The 21589-nt window shown below is 42.6% G+C and overlaps 1 protein-coding gene across 1 annotated transcript in view; it reads left to right on the top strand.

The window, feature by feature from the left end:
* Positions 1–14967, top strand: part of ADAMTS17 (ADAM metallopeptidase with thrombospondin type 1 motif 17) — a 196480-nt gene extending 181513 nt beyond the window's left edge. The window contains exons 21-22 of the mRNA XM_074916879.1: positions 7085–7262; positions 10448–14967. Of these exons, the coding sequence (XP_074772980.1) occupies positions 7085–7262; positions 10448–10599 (330 nt within the window). The 3' untranslated portion in view covers positions 10600–14967. The remainder of the gene's footprint in view (positions 1–7084; positions 7263–10447) is intronic.
* The last annotated feature ends 6622 nt before the right edge of the window (positions 14968–21589 follow it).

The raw sequence follows: 21589 nt of genomic DNA, 5'->3' as shown, positions 1-21589 counted from the left end.
GAATTCCATCGTGACTATTTTACTCTTTTTTTTTTTTTTTTAATACGAAAAAGAAAGCATGAAAGACAAGCCTGTTCAAATATTGGCATTCATTTTTTCTGAGTTACTCTGAGATGTTACAGTGACTAGGATCATGTTTTTAAAAATATGAACAGTAGGTAATTCATCATTTCAAGTTTGTACTACTCATCTGAAGAGGTTTTGCCCCTTGAATCCTTGTGGCACACTACATATATCACTAGCAGGGACTGCTATAATTTTGCCCCTATAAAATAATAGCCTTTTGAGATTTATGATGACTACTGAGGCATTAAGGCAACGATCTTCCAGAACATCTTTAAAGAGCAATTAGTATCAGCCTGCTGGTGCTCCCTTGTTTGACTGTGCAAAAAGATGAAATGCAGTGTTAGTTCAGCATCATACATTTCAAAGCTAAATGCTCCTTGTCTAGAGTATGCTCAGGCAGGACTGCGATGACAGAGATGAACAACCTCTTGCTGAAGTTAAGTAAACCTAATGGAGTCCTTAGTTTAATTAACTTTTTTTAATAAATTACGTTTAGGTAGCATTGATCATTAACTGATGAATAATCAAAATATGTATTCAGTGGAGCTTCAGTTCCCAAGATATGCTTTCAGGCTAGCATCTGCGACAGGAGTCAGTGTGGGACTATAGCTCATGTAGCCATAAAAGCGTTGCTCAGCGTAAGCAGCACACACTGCTGTAGAAGCAGGGTGAGTTCTCAAGCAGTCGGCCTGAGCTGAGTTATGTGATCCCATGGTTACATAGTTGTCCATTACTATCTAGTTTACTTAAAATTAGCTCTATTGTGCCTTTTACATAAGGTGTTTTGCAGCATCATTTCCTTGCAGTTTTTCAGGTGGAATAAGCTATGGAGTATTTCCACTTTGTACCTTGCACAGATCAAAACGTTGCACACACGCTATAGGTGGCATGCTAGAACCCTATAGGCAATACTGTATCGTTTCACATCTCTGCCTGATCTTGTTCTTGAAATCCAATTTGAAAGCTTGTGAGAAGTAAATTCTGCCTGATTAGTATACTGAATTAAATGACATTTCCTCATTAGCATCCACCTGGGCTGCATTGCACAAGTACTTAGGGGCACTGTCACTACCCAGAATATTCATGCATTCAGCTCTTAATCTCTGAACTCTGTGCACAATGGAACTTTTCAGAATAGCAAAGTCAAACTTAATTATGCAGTGAGACATGCTGGACATACTGGTCAGGTCTTGTTCCTTAGGGTCACGCAGTTTAAAAGCACAGCTGCGGGCAGTTTGCAAAGATTGCCTCTCTCTTTTCCTTCTAAGATACTGTCACATCAGCCACGAGCATTTTCTGCTGTAATTTATTGTTTCTTCCCATACTGAGTCAGAAGGGTATGCATTTTTTTCTTGGCTAAATTAAACAAATCAGTCATTTCACAAAAGTTTCCAAATGAAAGACTGTTGTAAGCAAGACCAGATATGTTCTCTTTACAGATCTGGGGTTCAAAAAGAAGAAAAAAGAAAGAAAAAAAAAGAAAAGAAAAGAACAAGGAAGCTTGAAAAACAGCTTACAGTTTGCTTTGGGCTAATTAGATCTTATCAGTGGAAAGACAGAAATTTCTTTCTTTAGCATGATGCCCTGGTGAAAGTTGACCTGGTGTTTATGAAAGCATATTGCATGCTGCCTTTCAGCTAGAACTATAGAGTTTAAATTAGTGATACTCATAAAAAGCCTGATGTTAAGATGTGCAGAGCACTGACTTTCAGAGCACACACATGTATACTATTAAGGTCTCAGGAACAGAACAATTACAGGACATTTGTCATTCATCTCAGATGCTGTGCTAGAATGTTATTAATAGGAACTTGTCTTGCTTTCTTTCTGACTTTCACAGAGGCAAGAAATAAGACCCCTGGGGGGAAAAGCACTCTACCCTATCCTAACACCTTGAAATACTTGAACTCTGAAGTCAGTAAAGCATGACTCTATCTCTGAATATTGGAGCTTTAGCCATAGTGTTATCCTTGGCTTCAGCAACTTTCAGAAAATTGGGGACAAACCAGTATCTTTAAACATCAGATGACTGCAGACTGATGAATAAAGAAAAAAAACATATTGCCTTCAGCTTAGTTATGACAGTCATCTTGAACTATATCTCCCTCCAACAGATCAACCTTCTAATATTGGAGTACTTTCAGGATTGGCTGAAGGGATGATAGGACTTTCTGCTGGAAAAAGCAAGTCAATTACAAAAAAGACTAGCATCTATCTCTTAGAGGTTCAAAAAGAGACATTTTTAAAGGTGGCATGTGGTCTGAATACATCACTGCCTAGCCAGCAGCCCTCAGCTGAGGCATAAGCAATGCTTCATTATCCCATTCAGTCCTGAACAGCTCACAACCTGTCCTCTGTAGTGGTAAATCTGTACCTTTTTCTGTCCCCATTAAGCCTCAACACAGGGATTCTCCGGACTGGTCTCTCTTAACGCATTCTTTCAGCTGCCCAACTGCAGCCCTGCCCTGGCTTCATTCATTCTTACTCCTCTCTCTTTCTCGGACTATCTTTTGTAGATCAGGAGTTGAAGTCCCTGACAGATTTCAGAACTTACTGTAAATTCATTCTATTTTAATACATCATATTCTCCAGAGGCATTTGCTTTCAAAGCAATTAGACATCTGTCAGCACCTTTGGTAGATTGCAAGCTTTCATATCAGTATCCTAAGGTGGAAATAGCATTCCAGTTGAAAAATCGTAGCTTGGTCTTAAGGTTGGAGTTTTTCAGTGAGTAAATCTTCTTTAAGCTGATGAATGCAGCTGCTGCCTTGATAATTTGTGAGTTTATTTCCGTCTGGATATCCCCACTGGCTTGCATGTTACTGCCAAAGAATGTGAATGGAGGCATTTTTGTATTCCTTTTGCCTCCTCAAGCAGTGTTTGAACTGGGAGTTACAAGGGCTCTCATTAGGTTCAGTTTTTGTAACTGTTCATTAACCCCTTCTTTTTTACAGTGCTGAACAATACTTTGATCTTTGCATGTGGGTGGATTTCCAATTTACAATGGCTATATTGTCAGTTTAGTGCCTTATGGTTAAACCACATAAATTTTGCATATGCATTTTTCTGATAGTGGTATCATTGGCAATGCCTGGAGGAAGGAAAAACCCTCTTCTTTGTTTGACATCCAACCACTTGTTTGAGTCCATGCTTCCCAGAGTAGGCAAGTTGCTTGTGGGTTTTCTCTCAGTACTTGCGTAGCAGCTCAGGTGGCAGGCAGAGATCCATGCAGCTCCAAACCAGGTTCCAAACCTGGTCCTCCACATTCACAAATCACTTTACTCCATCATGGCATCAAATTGTGTGTGTTTCCTGAGAGTGACATCAATGCTTGTAAAGGCTTTCCCAATTTTCTGAGTATGTTAATAGCAGTGTAAGAACTCAGTATTTGCCCAGAAGGTCCAGTGTCCATCAACAGCATTTTAAATACGATCAGCACAGTTACTGGAGCCTCCCAGCGTTCTATGCAGTGGAATTGTACCAGCTATACAGAAGCTGCATCGGGTGCTGGGCTGTAATGGTACTTTTTGCCCCTGCAGCCCAAGCCACACTCTGCCACAAGCACTACACTCTCTCTGGCAGCTGTTGGCTGCCTAGAAGTTCCTCTGTTTGCAAGAAGGCTGCAGCACCCTTCGTTACACAGGCTCCTCGTAACCTCTGTCCAAGTCTGAGAGGTTCTGTATCAGAGGGCACAGAATGAATCTAGCCCCAAAAATTGTTCTGTGGATGTGCTTGCTTGCTCCATAAATATTTGGAAACAGAGAGACCGTAGCAGTGCATTTAGCTGTCCAGAGTAGGAGGGAAGGTATTTATGGGAATTTGCTGTTCAGTTGGAGTTTGATTTTTATGCCTCTTTTAATGATGTCCTCTTTTCATAGTGCAGCATGAGTAACAATTCCCCCTTTGTATGTATTTTGTATCTATTCCTATTTCCTATTGAAATTCCTAGGAAAGAGACTATCCAAGTACAGAGTTGAAAATTTCGTCTTAAAATAAGCCAGATGTCCAACCTTCCTTTAGCTGCCAAGCCCAAAAGAGTTCAAGAAAGATGTTAAAATCTGTCTTCCTGGCTGTGAAAAACTAATTGCATAGCATAGGTGATGATCCCAGTCTCCCAGGAGAAGGAGTAAAACTGCTTCGGGCAAAAACTCTGCTGTTATTTGTCTAAGGATTGGAGTTGGCAGTGTCTGTGGAAAAAGTTTCATTGCTTGCCCTCCTTGCTGGTTAACAAATGCAGAGACAGGAACACAGACAAAGGTAGGTGAGTGTTTGTATGTTGGTATTTGAAAACCTTATTCACCTTACGTGAAAAATACTTTTTTCTTTCTGTCTTCCTTTCTTTCTATTTTTTTTTTCCTCTCTCTGTTAAAAGCGTTCATAAGCACAGGGAGTGCCTAAAAGCCAAAGACAGAGGTTACAGACTCACTATATTACAGTCATGTGAAGGAACCCCATGGCCTGGATGGGTTATTTTATGTCTGTGTGGTAACAGCTATTCTGTTTGTAAAATGGATGTACAATTCACTCTTCTTGCAAGGAGTTTCGTGAGGATTAAGATTAGTACAGCATTCTGAAGACTAAAAGTGCCATTGAAATCCTGAGGATTAGAGGTTTCATATGACTAGTGAAGTGGAAGGGCCTAATAGTTGCATTTATCAGGATAAAAATTGTTAACTTTAAATCCAAATGTAATGGCCATGCCTGACTGGCTTCCAGACTGGTAGAAGTCACTGAGGGCACATGATTCTGAGGAAGAACAGAGGGACACTCAAGACTCACGAAATTCCTAGATCTCACTGCAGAAGCTCAAGTCATGAAGGAGGTTTAAATAGGGACTTTAATGATTGCTTTTTGGAATAGTTCACTGTAGGGTATACAAGGGAATGGCTCATTCAGCGTAGTCCTAAATACCAGAACCATTGTTGAGGTATTAATAGACAGTGACCAAATTTTTATGTAGAATCAAGATCTGAAAATCTAAGTGCAAAAAATCTGTCATAAACTAGTGAGTGGACCCTAAATTGAATTAAGAAGGACTTAAAGGAAAAAACCCAATAATTTATTTTTAAAAAACAAGTTCCAAAATACATGTAAAACTTTAATATAGTACAACTTCTATCTTCAGAACACAATACTCAGGTCTGGAGGGGGATGCATAGCTGGAAACACATAGGAAAGCTGCACACCAGGATGACTTAATTGGCAAAGTCCAGAAGGGGTCTGAGACAGAGATTGTTCCAAATGGAGAAAGTCAGTCCTAGAGAAGGGCACTGGGAGAAAGAATAGGAATAAAGAACAAGTGGAATATAGGGGGGAAATAAGAGAAAAACTAATACAAATTCAGTGAGTACGCCAAATACAAGAAACCTGTTTAATCAACAGTGATTAATGTGAGTGATAGATAGAGTCTATGTTATTTGTGACAACAGGCTTCACTGATCCTACAACTCCTTCTACCCATAAATTAATTGTTCACATCCTGTAAATGCATTTCTACACTGGGTTGCATGAAGCAGGACTTGATCAGCTGTGGTTTACGTGTCCTGTTCATCTGAGACCATTTTTTCTCAGGCCTTTCAGTGATCCACAGAGGAAGGAAAAGCTCCCTGTGCTCCACCAGAACAAAGCTAGACTTCTTGTATCAGATGGTCTTTGAGAAGCAGCAGAGGTTTCTTGTGATACTTCCAGAGCAAAATGACCACAGCTTTGCTGTACTCTCCCCCATAGATGGGAGAGGTGGAGGCCTACCTGCATCCATGTGTTCTTTTGCCTCTGGGTCCTAGTCTTCAAGCATCCACACTGCATACACATCTTTCATACAATGACTTCAATCCAACCTCAGTGATGCTCATCTTTTGAGTCTCTTCAATGCTGGTTTTAAGAATTACCACTCTGAGGTGACTGTTTTTCAGGGAGAGAGCTTCAGTGCCCTGACTTTGTTCAGAAACAGCAGAGGACAGAAAACATGATCTTTTTTACATCATCCTAATTATATCTCCAGAGTTTTTCCTCACCTCCTCCTCTCTCCCATCATTTGCTTGTGTGTGGCTTTAGCAGAAATAGGAATCTTACCAAAGTCCTGCAACCCATTGTTTTTTATTTTAAATACAAGGTTCTTTTATTAACTCCAGCTGGTGCACCTCACTGTGCTCACTGTGTTTGCTTTATTAAAATTGAACAGCGTGCAAGTAGGACATTGTAAATCAGAAGTGACTGGGCCAGAGGAAGAGGGAGGGAGAGGTAGGGACTCCAATTGTATGACAACAAAGAGAGCATATAAACAGGCTGGGCCTCCTGGCTAATAGAAGCCAAAACTCATGGAGTACAATTTGCAATTGCTCCCAGGAGGACAGACAAGTGCCAGACGGTTAGCAGGGATAGATGAGAGTGAATACTTGAATACCTGATGTGTTCTCTCGTATACTGGAACAGAGCTTCTCTCAAGGTCTGGGCATGCAGTAGGAGCTGCCTGCCTCTGCTGTAATCCTTGGGTTTATCTTATATCAGTGCCTGGAATTGTTCTTGTCTGTGGAGGAAGCCTTGTTAGACCATCCAAGTCTTGGAGAGGGCTTTTAAACCAAGAAAACCAGTACCACTGGGTCCCTCATGGAGAGTGAGGTGGAAGCTACTCATCCATGATTAAGCAGTATACGTTTTCCAGCTTTGCCTCTTTGTGGCTGGTGGAGGGAATTGCATCTCTGCCTGCTTGAACCTCGCGGGCATCCACAGGAACAGTCTGTGTAGGTGGACTCAGTGCAAGTCCAGACAGAAAGACAACAGCTTCCTTCCCTGTTGCAGGACAGTTCCTCTGCTCACAGCACTCCATGAAGGTGCAAAATCATCGTGGACAAAAGCCACAGTTGTTTGAACGGTCCCTAGTTGTTGAGCCTTCAGCACCATAGTGAGCTGCCAATCTGCTGCACACTTCAGCTCTGGCAGTGATTTTTCTGGTGTATGTGTGTATGTGATTTGGAAGCTACTCTGCTTGGACCATGTCTCAGTGCCTTCTCTCCTCCAGTGCTCCTCAACCTGTGGGAAAGGCCTCCAGTCACGCGTGGTCCAGTGTATGCACAAAGTCACCGGGCGCCACGGCAATGAGTGCCCTGTCCTGTCCAAGCCAGCGGCCTACAGGCAGTGCCACCAAGAGGTCTGCAATGAGAAGATAAATGTCAACACAATTACCTCGCCCAGACTTGGTGAGTGAGGGGTGTTGGGGGGGAAGATGCCACTTGCAAAGCACCAGACAAAGCCCAAGGTCCCAGTGTGCCCAGTGTGACAAAAGTGGGGCTTCAGAGGATTGCCCAGGGCCAGAAATTAGGAGAGGGCCCCCCAGTCAGACTCCAGACTAGAAGTCTAGTGTGGATAGGTCCTCTCTTATCCATCAATCCCTGCCTCAGAATTTGCCCAGGCTGGAGCACTCAGCAGTGGATAGACCTGAGAGACCAACAGGAGCACACAAATGGTGGGTGATTGATTGACTGATCACAGAGGTGAGGGAGTTGACAGGCATATCTTTCTCCATCACAAACACCTTCACACCCTGCTTTTGCTGTGGTGAGTGTATAGTATGATAATTTATCCATCCGTGCCCCAAGAAAAGTATATGACCTTGACAAGTAGAGCATCACTGGGTTTTTTTTTTTCCTTTTCATTTGCTGCCACAAGAATGTGATTTGATGAATTAATTTGCCCAGGGAGGCAAGACAACATCCAGCCTCTTTCTGTGAATCCTTTGATTTTCTGTCACTGTCCTTCTCCTCACCCTCCCTGCATCCCCTGTGTACCTGGCTGAGATGAGAATATGATGATAAGCCATCTGTTTCCTGAAATACCTTAACACTGTATTTAAGAAATGTCTCTAGTTAAGAATGCTTTTGTTAAAACAAAGTTGTGGGAATCCATGATTTTCCACATCATATTTGCTCAGTTTATAAGGGGATAAAAATATATTTTTCCAAACTTCAGCCCCGTGTGTTCAGTCACAGCTCCAAGAACCAAGCTGGTTTCTTTACATTTCACACATCATCACCAATAAGATGAAGCTAAACTCAAGGCATCAGCTACACTGACACAGCCTCATCGGTGCCTCCCATTACTTTTCAGTACAAGAGGCTGGGTTGTAAACAAAGCTGCTAAGAGCTTACCAGAAAGAACAGCCTCCACCCTCACAGCAGAGCCAGTCTTGTAGGCTAAGAAGCCTCTAATATACATGGAAAGGCAGAGCTGCTAAGTGACAGAGAACCATTTTTTAATAGCACTGTCCAGTATTAAATAACACTTGAACAAGGACTGGACTTGAAGCTTCTGAACCCAAAAGTTTAACAGATGTTTAAAAGAATATGGGAAATTTTATTCTTGCAAATGCAGTCATACTGAGGAGCTTCTAACCTCTTTTGTTTAAGAACATGCAAGAGTACTTCCCAGATATTTTAGCACTAAGAGCATAGTGAAAGGAAAACATTTCATTTGAGAAGTAAGCCCTTGATACACTGATGAGACAAGAAATCCATCCTAATTCACATTTTAGGACAAAGCAATAAAAAGCTCACGTGTTTAGAAGACTGAGGAGGCTCAAGTCCCTGCTGAAAGTAATCTGCAAGTAATTTGGGATGCTTTTGTTTCTAAACCAGGCTTGGAATCACCAGGGCCAGAAACAATGGTATTTGATATTAGCAGAAAGATGTATCATTGAGTGTTTTGCTCTTCCTGCTTATAAACAATTCTCATTGGAATATCATTAACAAAATTTTCTGGTTTCTGCAATGAAAACCTCACAAAAAAAAATTATACAGGAAAAAATTCTGTTAGTTTACAAAACCCATGCTGCCATGTACCCACACCAAAATGTTTTTCATCCCGACTAACATTTTCAGAAGTATCTAAGTGTGGAGTTCATCTCACCTGACTTTCACATCTGTTTCCAGTGTCCCTCAGTGAAGACATATTCAGAGGGGGTTTATTCTGTCTCTCAGGCACCTGACCCATATCGCTTCCTTGACATGCTTCCTGTCTTACTTCACAACCTGTGAGGGAGCTTGGGCTTCTGAAATATTAGAGTCCTAGCCTTGTTTGTGGCTCAGTGTCTTTCTATTATATAAGGTCTATCTCGGATGTTCTTGCAAGATGTGTAATTTATTCAGCTACATCATGTTTTCTGTGCCTGATTGGAACCATAGCTAGTGGGGAGTGCTGCAGATCTAGCCCCCCCCAAAACGCCCCTCTACTGCCGGCAGAGTCAGAAACAGCTCTACCCTCCCCCTGCTTAGGATGGTCACTTCCACTCAATTTTCTTCTTCTTGCAGTAAGTGTTGGGGTTTTTTTATTGGCTTCATGTTCCGTTTTTCCTGGGACAGTGCAACCTTGTTTCATCAGATTCTATCAAACTTTTGCTTGTTCAACTAAATGAAGCTTCAGTGATACATTCCTACTAGTTTTGCTGACATTGTTTTCTGGTGCCTGGCGCTGAGACTTACAGCTAAATACAGGATAAGAGCCTTTCCTGGTTTCATCCAGCAGAGATGAGGAGCAAGGGACTCAAGATGCTGCTGGGTCAGCACCTTTTGATGTTCTTTAACTAGATCATTGTTTCACATCTGAGAGGCCACAATATTTGTTTAGAAGATTTTCCAATTATCACAGCATTTGTAAGAATGTTGCATATAATTTTTAAATCACATACTGTAAAAAGCACTCACTATATGCATGCATTTTCATCAAGTACACAGCTTCACTAACATATACTTTTTTATAAAAGCACATGTAACCCTTTAATTATATTGTCAACAGATTCAGCAACAGTGCCTTTGTGCTACTTTTCCTCCTGCACAAACCTTTTGTCAGTCTGAGGGAGTTTCTGCCATCCATTTCCCCCTCCCAATAGCCAATTGTTGTCCTACTGTTCTTACTACACTAAGAAGGATTATTTTTATTTCTGATTAATTTATCTTTACATCCATCAAATCGGGTTTGATTTTACTCCTCTGTAAAAATGTTTTCCACCAAGAGGATGATGGCTAGTCCTGAAAGCGTGCTTTCACAAAGCCTTCTCCCTGGGATCACACAGCTTTCCACTGACCACTGTGAGGTGTTCATGTGCTTAAATCTAGGCCAATGCTTTAGACATTTTGTTCATCTAGGCCTCTGTCACTGAGACAAAATAGGTACAACGTGAGGAGGCTTGCACTCCCCAACCACGTCCAGCTGCACCCTTGCAGTAAGCAGTTCCAAGAGCCTGGTATTTCAGTAGAAAGAACATCATCTGATCTCCAGTGCTGACAGTGAGATTGGCCCTTTCTTCCCCCATACACAATGATTTTGATCACACCTACAATGCTGTTCTCTGGCTAATCTGCTAGTTTCTCCTTTCTTTTCTTGTCCAAAGCTGCTCTCACGTACAAGTGCACAGGCGACCAGTGGACAGTGTACTGCAGGGTGATCCGGGAGAAGAATCTGTGCCAAGACATGCGATGGTATCAGCGCTGTTGCCAGACTTGCAGAGACTTTTATGCAAACAAGATGCAGCAGAAGAGTTAATGAACCTGTGCTACTTCTTAGAGTATTACAGCTATTTGTATGTAAATCACGGACTAGTAGGTCTGAGTACTGGAACTTCATGAGTTGCTACAATGTGGTGGATTCCAAAGCATACCTAATAAGACTTGAAACTAATTCTACAGACTGGATACCAAAGTAATCCACTCATCCACCTTAAAAAAAAAAAAACCAAACAGAAAGAGTCATCTCAAGGAGCCAATCATTTTATCGTATTTTGACATCCTTACATTTTTCATTAATGCTTTTTACTTTAATATATTAAATCACCAGCCACTGGATGGCTTGCTACCATTAAAGAAAAGGACAAGAGTTGCAAAGTGATTACATTGACTAAAGTTATGGGTACCTCCATCGAGGAAGGCCTCTGGCAAAATAATTCAGCAAAGGTAGAGACATTAATCTTTTAATCTTGGCTTTCATCTGATGTTTTCAATTTCCAACAGTTATCCTACTGTGGAGTGGGCTTGCAGGGCCACACATAAATGAAAGGCTTAATTTAAAGAGAGGATTTGCTATAAAAGCTTGTGAAAACTGATAGCCAAGAATGGACATCTCTGAAATTCCTGCAGAAAACTCAATACAATTATATCCAACATTGCAAGTCATATTTTTAGAGCAACTAATAGGGACTGCTCATCTTTCTAATTTTAAAAAACAATCCTCTCTCCCCAGAATAATATAGTTTCTTTTATGAAACCTAATTTTTCTCTGAGCTTAATGAAATGGAAGCTTATTAACAGCAGTAGATAGTTATTTTTAAACCTGAACCATTTACATGAGATGGAAGAAGTCAGAAATCATTTCATAGAATCATAGAATACCAGGTTGGAAGGGACCTCAAGGATTGCTTGGCCTAATCTCTCCAGTTTTTGGAAGTCAATCAGATAATGAGACTGAATGTGTTTTTTAAGAAGACCATGAAACTGGATAGGATTGGTACAGAAACAGGACTTGGAACAAGCTTTGTGTGAAGGATGGAGTGGAGAGCAGAACAGGTGTTTCCTATCTCTTGGCCCTTGTGTGCATCTGAGGTTATGTAGCCTTTGGAGTCAAAAGTAGTCAGGGATACAAAACATTCAAAGTGTAATCTTGAGCTTGTTGAAGCTGTAAGGCTAAGACTTCCGTTGCCTTCAGTAAGGGTTAGGGTTTTACTCACTGTATTTTAATGCTTCCTGTCTTACTTTTGTGGTGCTATCAGGTTTGGTGCTATCAGATCGGTGCTATCAGAGCACATAGCAAGTGCTGCATATATGATACCCTCTTCTATGTCTCTGCACTTTAAACCAAACTCCTCTCTGAGATGTGAGACTTGAAACAGGAGCTCTACCCAGGGCAGAGTTTGTCCCCTCCGTTAGTCCTGCAGATCAATGTCTCCCTGTCATATCTTGCTCCAACATGTATCATTTCCCTTGCCAGGGTCCAAGGTCAGTTGTGCAGTGGTTAAGTTACAGCCCACTCTTCATGATATGAACAGAGCCATGTGGATGAATTGCAGCTTTGTACTCGCTCTAGAACTGCGTGTTACTGTTTTATTCCTTGGAGATGAGTGCAGAACTCAGCCCAGCTACTACCCCCAGCCCCTGGGCCAGTCTGGATTGCAGCTCACACCTGTCCTCAAGTTGTCTTTGTTGCTGTTGTCTCTTTTTTTCAATGCAAGGAGGGATAAAGACTCATAGTACCTAACATATCTTTAAAGCAACTTCTTCCTTATTAAAATCCTTTCAATATCCAGGACCTCACTGGAATAACTCATTAGCATTTTATTAAGGGCTAAGTTTTTCAAGCACAGGGAGCTAATGTTCATTAACAGACTATTACTGTGTGGCCTTCATATTTGCATCTGTGCTTATTAGTGCCAATAAGCGTGTGTGCACACAAGGGCTGGCCTGTATGCACAAAGGCACATTTGCACACAATTTTTTCTCAAGTGCCTGTCTCAGATAGATCTGCTTTCCAATGCCCCAGATGATTTTCTCTATCAGGGAAATTATTCCAACTTGGTTTTTGTTATACTGGATGTTCTTTTGGCATTTTACAGTCAGGATCAGACCTCCTTCTTCTGTTATTCCTGTAGCCCAAACACAGAGGTTGTGTTACTACTTAGGAAGTTGTCAACGGAAGACCTTGCTGGCGGGGGTGACAGGGAAGATTTAGGCAATACCACGGTGATGTTCCGTTAGGCAAATAATGAGAAAGTTCCATGAGATCAGAGAGGGCCTGGAGGACCTGATTTATCCCGATAGTTCACAGTGGTAGTTTTCCCCCTTGCCTGTTGTCATGCCCTGCCTGTATAGCAGGGCTGTGACTGTCCTTGCTGCCTCCCTACTGCCACCGCCACCTCACAGCAGTTTGGCTGAGATGGGTCCCCTTACACCCTTTGCTTGGTTTGGAGTTTGCTTTTTTTCTTTTAATGGGCAACATTTCCCCATGAAGTGGCCTGGCCCAATGAAACACACCCCCTTTGCTGATCATTTTTGGTATTACTAACACTCACGTGGGGGTGTTGAAGGATTTGCCATCGTACTTCTCTGTTACCTTGGAATAACACCATGTGCATTTATTATTAATGAGAATCAAAGGTGCTTTTAAAATAGCAGGGGTCATTTTTCCTTCCGGTGCTGATCTGTCACCCTCTCTAGGCAAAGGTGAGCTCCTAGAAAGGTGCATAGGAGAGGAAGGATTTTAATTCTTATGTTTTTCACTAATAATTCACTATTGGCCACTGTCCAGAACAGGATACTAGGCTAGTTAGACCTGTGGGCTATTCCAGTGTGCTAGGTTCTGGACACCGAAGGACATTTGGGTCCAAGTTCTGGATCCTACTTAAGGAAACGTGAATTTACAAGGAATTCTTTCAAATGTCTGAGCACTGAAAAAAACACCTCACTTGCTCTCACAGCCCACAGATTAGTGTGCATCAACCCTTCTTTTTTTTTATAATCAGAAACCAACATTAATTAAAAACTGATGGCACAACACAGCTTCATTTTATTACATTCTCTTACTTCATATGGTGACAACCTTCCCGTTTTATAATAGCCAGAAAAATAATAATACTAAAAAAAGTTAAATAGTGTTCAATACTCCTGCACTTCTGTTTTGTATCATTTTATAGGAGCTTTACTATGAATTTACAGCTATGCTCTGCCCTCAGTTACTACATACTGGTGAAAAGAAAGCTGTTTGTTTCAGTGTATCTATGACAATACTTTTTTTAGTTGTTCGTAAGAGATTGACGCTCTTTTGATTACAGTGGTGGTATTTCCATATTGTAAACAATACTCTGTACTGTTACTAAAGTACTGTACATTTCTAGTTGCACAATTGTGTTATTGAGTGTAGATTCTCACTATCTCATGTATGGTGCTATTTTTTGTTGGTGGAAAAGAATCTTAGCAGTCGATTATTGCTTGATATTTTATTATAATACAGGGATATATTCTCCATGGCAGTAATATCATTTAAGTTTTTCATTACAGAGTGAAATGTATATATTTTTTCCATTAGCTAATTTGCATATGTACTGTATCCATGGTTAATTTTCTTTTTGGTGCTGGTTATAACTAGAAAAGATAAAAAGTCAAACTGAATGGAACCAGTTGTAAATGAAAACCAAAAAAAAAAAAAAAAAGATCATTCCATTTTGAAAAATTGAGTATGTTGAATAATAAATTTATTTTTTCCATAACAACTTTAATAAGGTTTCTGAACTTGAAAAAAATACAAAGCAAACTAAACAGCTAGCATGAAAATTAAGAGAAAGGAGTGAAGCTGTAAGTAGTACATTATGCATCTGTTCTAATACTGGGCTGAGACTGAGATTCGGTTAAGTCTAGGCCAACTGTTTGATAGCTGTGGTAGGTGTAAAAGGTCATTTGTCAGTAAAATTCTGGCATCTCAGAGTTCCCAGTGTGCTAACAAATCAAGAAATGATGGGTCTTGTCCCGGTCGGGTTGCAAAATAAAGCACGGGAAATGTTAATACCTGATTAATGCCTTGCAAGGTCTGTGGTCAGTGACACAACAGTAGAAAATGCCTGTCTGGAAAAATTGAGCCAGGCTGCGTTTGGGGTATCGCTGTGTACGCCTCAGCAGGCTGCGGGGAAGCTAAAGCTTATACATGCGGGGAGGGCCGTTTTGCAAGTGCTTTTGAGAAAGGTTGCTTTCAATGTATGTTGGAGCTGAGATGAAGTGGCAGCTTGCTGTATGTTTAATGGTAGCTGCTCCACAGGCGCAACCTGATAATGAAGATTGCTGAGCATGTGGAAATTTATATTGGAGCAAAACTATCCCATCCATTGGAAAGGTATCTATATAACCTAGCTGCACACTTCCCTGGTGTGAAATAAACAGAATTACTTCAGTGCCAAGTGTTTTGGATGTCTTTGTTGTAGGTACTAGCCAGAATCTTTGTACTATTTCACTCCCCCCTCAACATGGTGAAGATGTTTTTTGCAGACAGCTTCAAGCAGATAGACCTGGAGGATCCTGTCCTGGCCTGTCTTACAAAGATGCCATCATCCATATCCCATTCCAGCTCAATTCTTGTTAAAAGGACACTTCTTGGAGGGAGCATTTCTAAAGCAGCCTTAAAAACAAAGCATGGCTGATGTGAGAGTCTCCTCCCAAAATTATTTCCAGAAATGGAGTTTATACTTACATTAAAAATAGAGCTCATTTACTGATCTCATGCTGGCTTCTTGGTAATGGCACAACACTGATAGGCTTCCTGGTTTTCAGAGGTAGCCTTAGGAGATACCAGCCCGACTGCCATTATACATGTGACTGTTAACGGCAGCAAAATTGTAGAAACTCCATCCAAATGTTGCTGTGTATTAACACATCATCGTGTTTGTTATTGCCTGGAGTCAACATATGATTGCAATTGTTGACCTGTTTAAACAATAAAACATAGCTATAAGCCTTTGGAAGCCAAAAGGCTTTACATTAAGCTGGGATATGGCAATGGGTGGGAGGGGTGTAAGGAATGCTGTCATACATTTGGCTTGAAATTTTCCTGGTATGTGCCAATATCTCTTCTATAAATCCAGTAGGCTTATATACTTAGTTTGCCTATTTTGCATGTAGCAGTTTGCTGGTTTTTTCTTATTCCTAATCCCCACCTTCTAACCAAGAAATCAGATGATTTAAAGCCATTGTCCTTCCCTGTGATCTTAGTTGTCTTTTTATTTAAGTCATCTCAGCCAAGATCATTAAAGGCAGGTGGTGTCAGATGGCTCTGGTGCTCTGGCACAGAAGTACCAGGAGGAAAGTATAATCCTTCCTCAGCTGCTTGGAGCTCAATTCTGCGTCCACCAACCCCACCTGCTTCCTTCACTCTGTTGCAAGTCCTGGTGTACACGGCAGCCGTAGCTGCCTCTTGGTCCCTTGCAGCAAGGTGGCAGGACTCTGCTTTCTCTGGAAGGAAATTTCTTTCCAAAAAGCTCAATATGGATCATCTTATCCTGGCATCAGCCCCATGCATCACCCAGAGTACCACTTTTTGGAGGACCTTGCTCTGCTGGTAGAGTGAAAACTGCATGTTCCTTTGTGCTTTTCCCAACACCCCTGGTCCATTGGGAAAGGTGTGTTTTCTCATTGAAGAGTGTTGGCACAAACACCAATATGCTGTGGAGTTCCAGGTGGAAAGAACCATGCCAGAAGCACTCACACTTCTGATGGTGTAAGAAAAGAAGCCCTGGTAACCTACTTGCTGGCAAGTTACTTGCTCGCTTGCTGTCCTGCTGCTGTATGAATATAGTGCACCCAGAAATAGGCAGGCTGTGGGAACTGCTCCTGAACAGCATTACTTCTTCCAATACTTGGACCTGCGCTGAATATGTTTGGTTGTACTCCATACCACTTACACTTCAGCGTCCTTCTGTTTATCTCAATTTGGAGGCAGGTCAGTAGGAAGACAGGAGTTCCTCAAATGCTGCTAATGCACAAAGACCAGTTATGTTTTCTGTGAGAATTTTTTTTGTCCTTTTATCATGTCTCTGGCTTCTCTTCACACTCTTCAGAAATGGGCTGGTCTGCCTGGAGAGAGACTTTCCAACAGCATCACTGCCTTGGACAAGCAGGACTGAAGCATCTTCACTCTGGATGGGAAGAACTGTCTGTTTATAAAAGGAGAGTTTAAACAAGAAAGTATATAAGCAGAGAGGGACCACAAACTCCCCTTAGCAGTAACTACCCAGAAGGTAATCAGAGAGTCTCCAAAGCTTGACCTCCATGTGTCTTGCATCTCCTCGCCTTTCATGCCACTTCCATGTGACAGACCCCATGAAGAATGCCTGGAGGCTGCACTGTACCACATTTATAATTTTGTCAGAGCTGCCATGTCTGCCAAATGGTGGCCAGACACTCAGACAGACTTTTCCAATTAGCAGAGTTCTGCAGCTGATGTCTGGGGCTTGTGTATGTGTTCCCTGTGCATTACCACAGCCGAGACACTGGCCGGGTCCGCATGGCCTGGGGTAGGTATCCGCCGCTGGGCTGGGGAGAAGCAGCTGGGCCTTCTTGAAAGTTGTGGGTTTCCTCAGCATCTCTCATTTGGCTGTGAAAGGCTCCTATTTGGGTGTTTCATCCTTTCATCCCTCTGTGGCCTGGGTGGAGCTGGAGCCTCCAGTGTGACTTGTCTGGGTCATGTCACAGGCCTTGGCATCCTCCTTGACCTTGGGGGAGAGCAACTTTGCATGCTCGCCACGGTGGAGCCCACAGGATATCCACATGTGGGGCTGGCTCCTGGCACAGCTCAGTCTCCAGGTGAGCCCTTGCACCCTCAGTGTCTCCAGCCTCTCCCGAGCTTCAGGGGCTTATAGGAGTCTCAGTGTAACTCCAGAGATGCTTGACTTGTCCTTCCTCCGCTATTTCCCACAGACACATTTTGTGGCCTTACCCTCCCTGCATGAGCATTGTCCCTTTCCCCTCTTCCTCTCCTTGCAGCTGCTTTGCCCCTCACAAACTGGCTTTGCACCCACCAAAAATTTCACCACCTTCACAGTCTATAGAGAATACCTTCCCTCATCTGCTCAAGTGCTTTTAATCTCCTCCCTCAGCCCTCTGAAGAAAAATCTTTTTCTCATCATACTCCTGTAATAACCTTATGACTCCCCTCGCTGTTGCTTTCTGGATGGTTTTTGTTCTGAGGTCTTTTATAATGATTCAGTGTTCTTTGTGCGGTGGCACTTAGACTCTACACACAGACATGTGGATGCTGGAAAGGCCATGCCCAAAGAAATGATCCTTTGCTCAAGAGTGGTCTGGGGGAAAAGGCAGATTCCCAGAGCAGCTAGCTGGGGTGATTGCCAGCAGCAATCTGAAAAGGCATGGAGATGAGCATAGACCGCTTCTGAATTGAGTGAGTAAGCCTGTACTGCGGTTACTGCACTGGCAGGGGAGGGAAAGGGATATTCCCCACTGGTTTTATATTCTCAGACACATTTTTTGTTATTGGAAGTAACAAAGGGTAAAATTCACATCGCTTCAGAGATGCCCCTTACAGAAACTGGGCTGCAAAATCCAGCCCCAAGCCTGGATACTGCTCAAAATGTGGGCTGGCAGAGAGGGAAATGCTCATTTGTTCAGCAGGAGGAGAGCGCTGGTAGCACGCCAGTCTGGGCGGCTGGCTCCGCTACCCCAAAAAGCATCAGCTGTTGAAAGATCACTGACAATTTTCTGTAAGGTCACTGCATACTACAACATCATTGTGCAGCCACCCTGGAGACAAGCAGTGGAACTAGACCGTTGATGAATTGGTGTACAAGGGGTATCCTCTAACAGAATCTTCAGGTTGCACAAAGATCAGTGCAACCACGGCCTGGCCAGCAAAGCCAGACAAGCCATTCTTGGGTGGGTTTTTTTTTATTATTTTCTTGGAAAATACATTATTTGAACATTTTGCAGCTTCCATTTATTTCCCCAGCTCTGTATTTTTCCCCTTGATTTTGTCTCTAATGGCAAAAAGAGCCAACTAGACTGCAGCTTTGTTTGGCACCAAACTTCCCTCCTGAGATGATCACACAAGAAGTCTTTTATCACTTTGGCGGCTCTGAGCCAGAGCTGCTTGTGGTGGAAGTCGCCGGGACTGTAACCCCAGGCTGTCATGGGACGAGAGTCAAGCTCAGGCTGTCAGCAAGGCGAGTTGCAGCAGTCGGAGCCCCTGCCAGGACACGTCAGTACTTCTGACTGCTTCCCCTGGTGCTGCTCTCATTAAGGAAAAGGTATGAAATCCACATCTAGATTGAATTAGTCCTTTAAAAAAATTAAGTGTTGTTTAAAATATAAATCCTGTCCAGAATCATGGTCTAATTCCTTAGGAAATCACTATAAAATGAACCTCCCCTGCTCCCCACTAATAACACCATGTCACATCTTGGTTCTCTCACAGAGCTGATTCACCTTCTGTGCTGCTTGTGCTGCGTTGGCTTCAGCACTGTCACCTCTGCTTTATGCCCAGGTATTTGTTGAGGAAGGAGGGTCCTGCTGAGCTATGAGACTGCTGGTCTCCAGCCACTCTCGCTCACAGCTTCTTCCCCACATCGTTTCACAACACCAACCAACAACACCTTGAAGAGGGGACTGTGACACTGAGCCCAAGAAGTCACATTCCCCAGAGGGTAAGGAAGATTCCAGCCGGTTTGGGGGTTTTTTTCCCAACCAATTTTGCTAAAGAAACAATTTTAAAGGGAAAAAGAAAAACCACACTGTTGTGTAAGCAGGATGGAAAAGAGCTTTCTGTGGGTTGCCAGGTATTTATGTGCCATTCTCTCTGCAACGTTTTTAGCAACAGCATTGCCTGTGGCTGGCTGGCTATTAAGTACGGATGGTTTTGTAACAGCTGTGTGCACGGTACCTTCCTTCACAAGCAGCGCCTTTTCCCTGGCTGTCCCCATGGCTCAGTTTATTTGTATGCAAGGCAACTGTGAGGTTATCGAGGCTTTCCATCAGCTGTACAAACTCACTGCAGAATCAGCTGTGTGGGTGTCCCTTTCTGAGAATTAGAGCTTTTGGGTAGTACGCTCTTGGGCAGCTCCTGTGAGAGATCTGGTCTTAACTATCTCTCCAGAGGAAATTGCTGCCTGTGCTAATACTACAAGCTATGGAGTGTCTATAGCCATATGTATGAGAAAGAAAATGCATATTTGCTTGTTTGTTTTCCAGCCTCCCCATAGAATGCTTCTAAAAGCAGAAGTATCTTTCGCTATGGAAAAAATTGACAAAAACATCCTCATCTTTGTCAAAATTTTCTTAGATGTTTTTCAGCGTATCGCTAAAACCTGCCAGGCTCCTCCCCTTTCCTCCCCTGACTTACCCCAAATACTTCCATTTTTGGCTAAAAAATCTCAAGTTTGGGATTTTTTGACCAACAATGTCAGCCAAAACCCAAGCTCTTTTCTCTAATTTTTCCACTTAATTTTTAAACTGTCTTCTGGCAAAACAGAAATATTGTTTTGATGGAAAATTTTCAACCAGCTCTGCTCATTAGTTTCTGCCAACAGTCATACAGGCAAAACAGTGCATCTTCCAAGAGAGGAGACTGTCCGAAGGGCTGAACACGAGGCAGGTGATGACTAACGCTTCTCTCCCCAGTCTGTGCCCCAGCCAGCATTGTGCTCTCTTGCAGGCTTCAGCCCTTAATGAGAGCCATCTTTCTAGAGATGTTTCAGCGTAAATCTCTCTTGGCAAGTCAGCTCAGTAATTCAGGTACTTTGCCAGGTTAAAGGAAGATGTGGGTGGCACAGAAGGATCTCCTCTGACTGAAGGACTGCGAGACTCAGAGGAGCCATGTTGTGCGTCTCTTACCACGTTGACTAATATTTGGACCCCTCCAGGCAAGTACTGGTTGGCAAGGAAGGGTGGGGAGATGGGGCTAGTCCAGCTCACTTTCAGAGCAAGGTTCAGTGTGCTGTTGTTTAATGGAGATGTTTAGATACACCAGCAGCTGAGCCACACACATCCATGAGCAATCTCCACGTAACCCTGAGGACCTCCAGGGACAAGACACTAAAGTGGCTGACGGGCTGAAATGACACCAGTCACGTCACTGCTGTGTATCTATTACCCATCTGTTCATGGAGAAGGGGTTTTTCACACTGAATCTGGAGCATGAATTCAAGGGGAGCCCAGCATCTCTCGTTTCCTGGGTTCCTGTGATGAACTGGGAGACTTAGAAGGAATATGTTCTTGCAGAGCGGGGCAGAAGCCAAATTTCAGTGTTTGGCCTCTGCAGCCAAAGCAGCATCTGCCCATTGGCTACATGGGCAGTGGCCTCAGGGGATAGCCAACCCTCAGCAGTCCCTAATATTTGCGGAGTGCTCTCAGATCTTTCAGTGAAGACCTTTTAAATGTGCAAAAATTTATAGCCCTTCTCTGACCATTGCTGATTTTAGAGGGTTAAGTTAGGAACAGGAAATACAGTGACTAAAGGAAAGCCATTAATATTAAATTCTACCCTTTGCCAGATAGTCTTGTGTTATCTTTGCTCTTTCATGAAATATTTTCTAGTTTTCCTTGCAGGGCATTCTTCACAGGGGTAGCAACTGAGGAGCTGTAACTTGGCACATCTCCACCTGCTTTTCTGTAGCAGTCCACATTTGTGCTCTGGGATTTGAAGAATTTCCTTTGCCTCTAGAATTGATATGCAAACAGTCAGCTGTACAGACATCAATCTGTCCTATAGACACGCCGTGTGACCTAAGAAATAATACAGGTGGTCAGCACCATGCTGGTGACTCCTGAATCTCTGGAGCAAACAGAATCATTTTACTATGTCTAGAAGACGGGAGGTCCTGTATACACCCTCCAGTAATGTAATCTTCTGTGCTTGACTGATCACAAAACACCCACCAAGATTTCCCTAACAAAATTCTTGATTTTTGCCAAGGAAAGCAAAGATTTGCAGGAAATGAGAGCTGTGACCTTACCACTTCACAAACAGCTTGAAGATCTCACGATGCTCATCTCAG

Source organism: Athene noctua, chromosome 13, assembly GCF_965140245.1.
Source record: "Athene noctua chromosome 13, bAthNoc1.hap1.1, whole genome shotgun sequence".
NCBI classification, from domain to species: Eukaryota; Metazoa; Chordata; class Aves; order Strigiformes; family Strigidae; genus Athene; species Athene noctua.
Note: the sequence above shows the minus strand (reverse complement) of the source record. Positions and strands in the feature narration are given on the sequence as shown.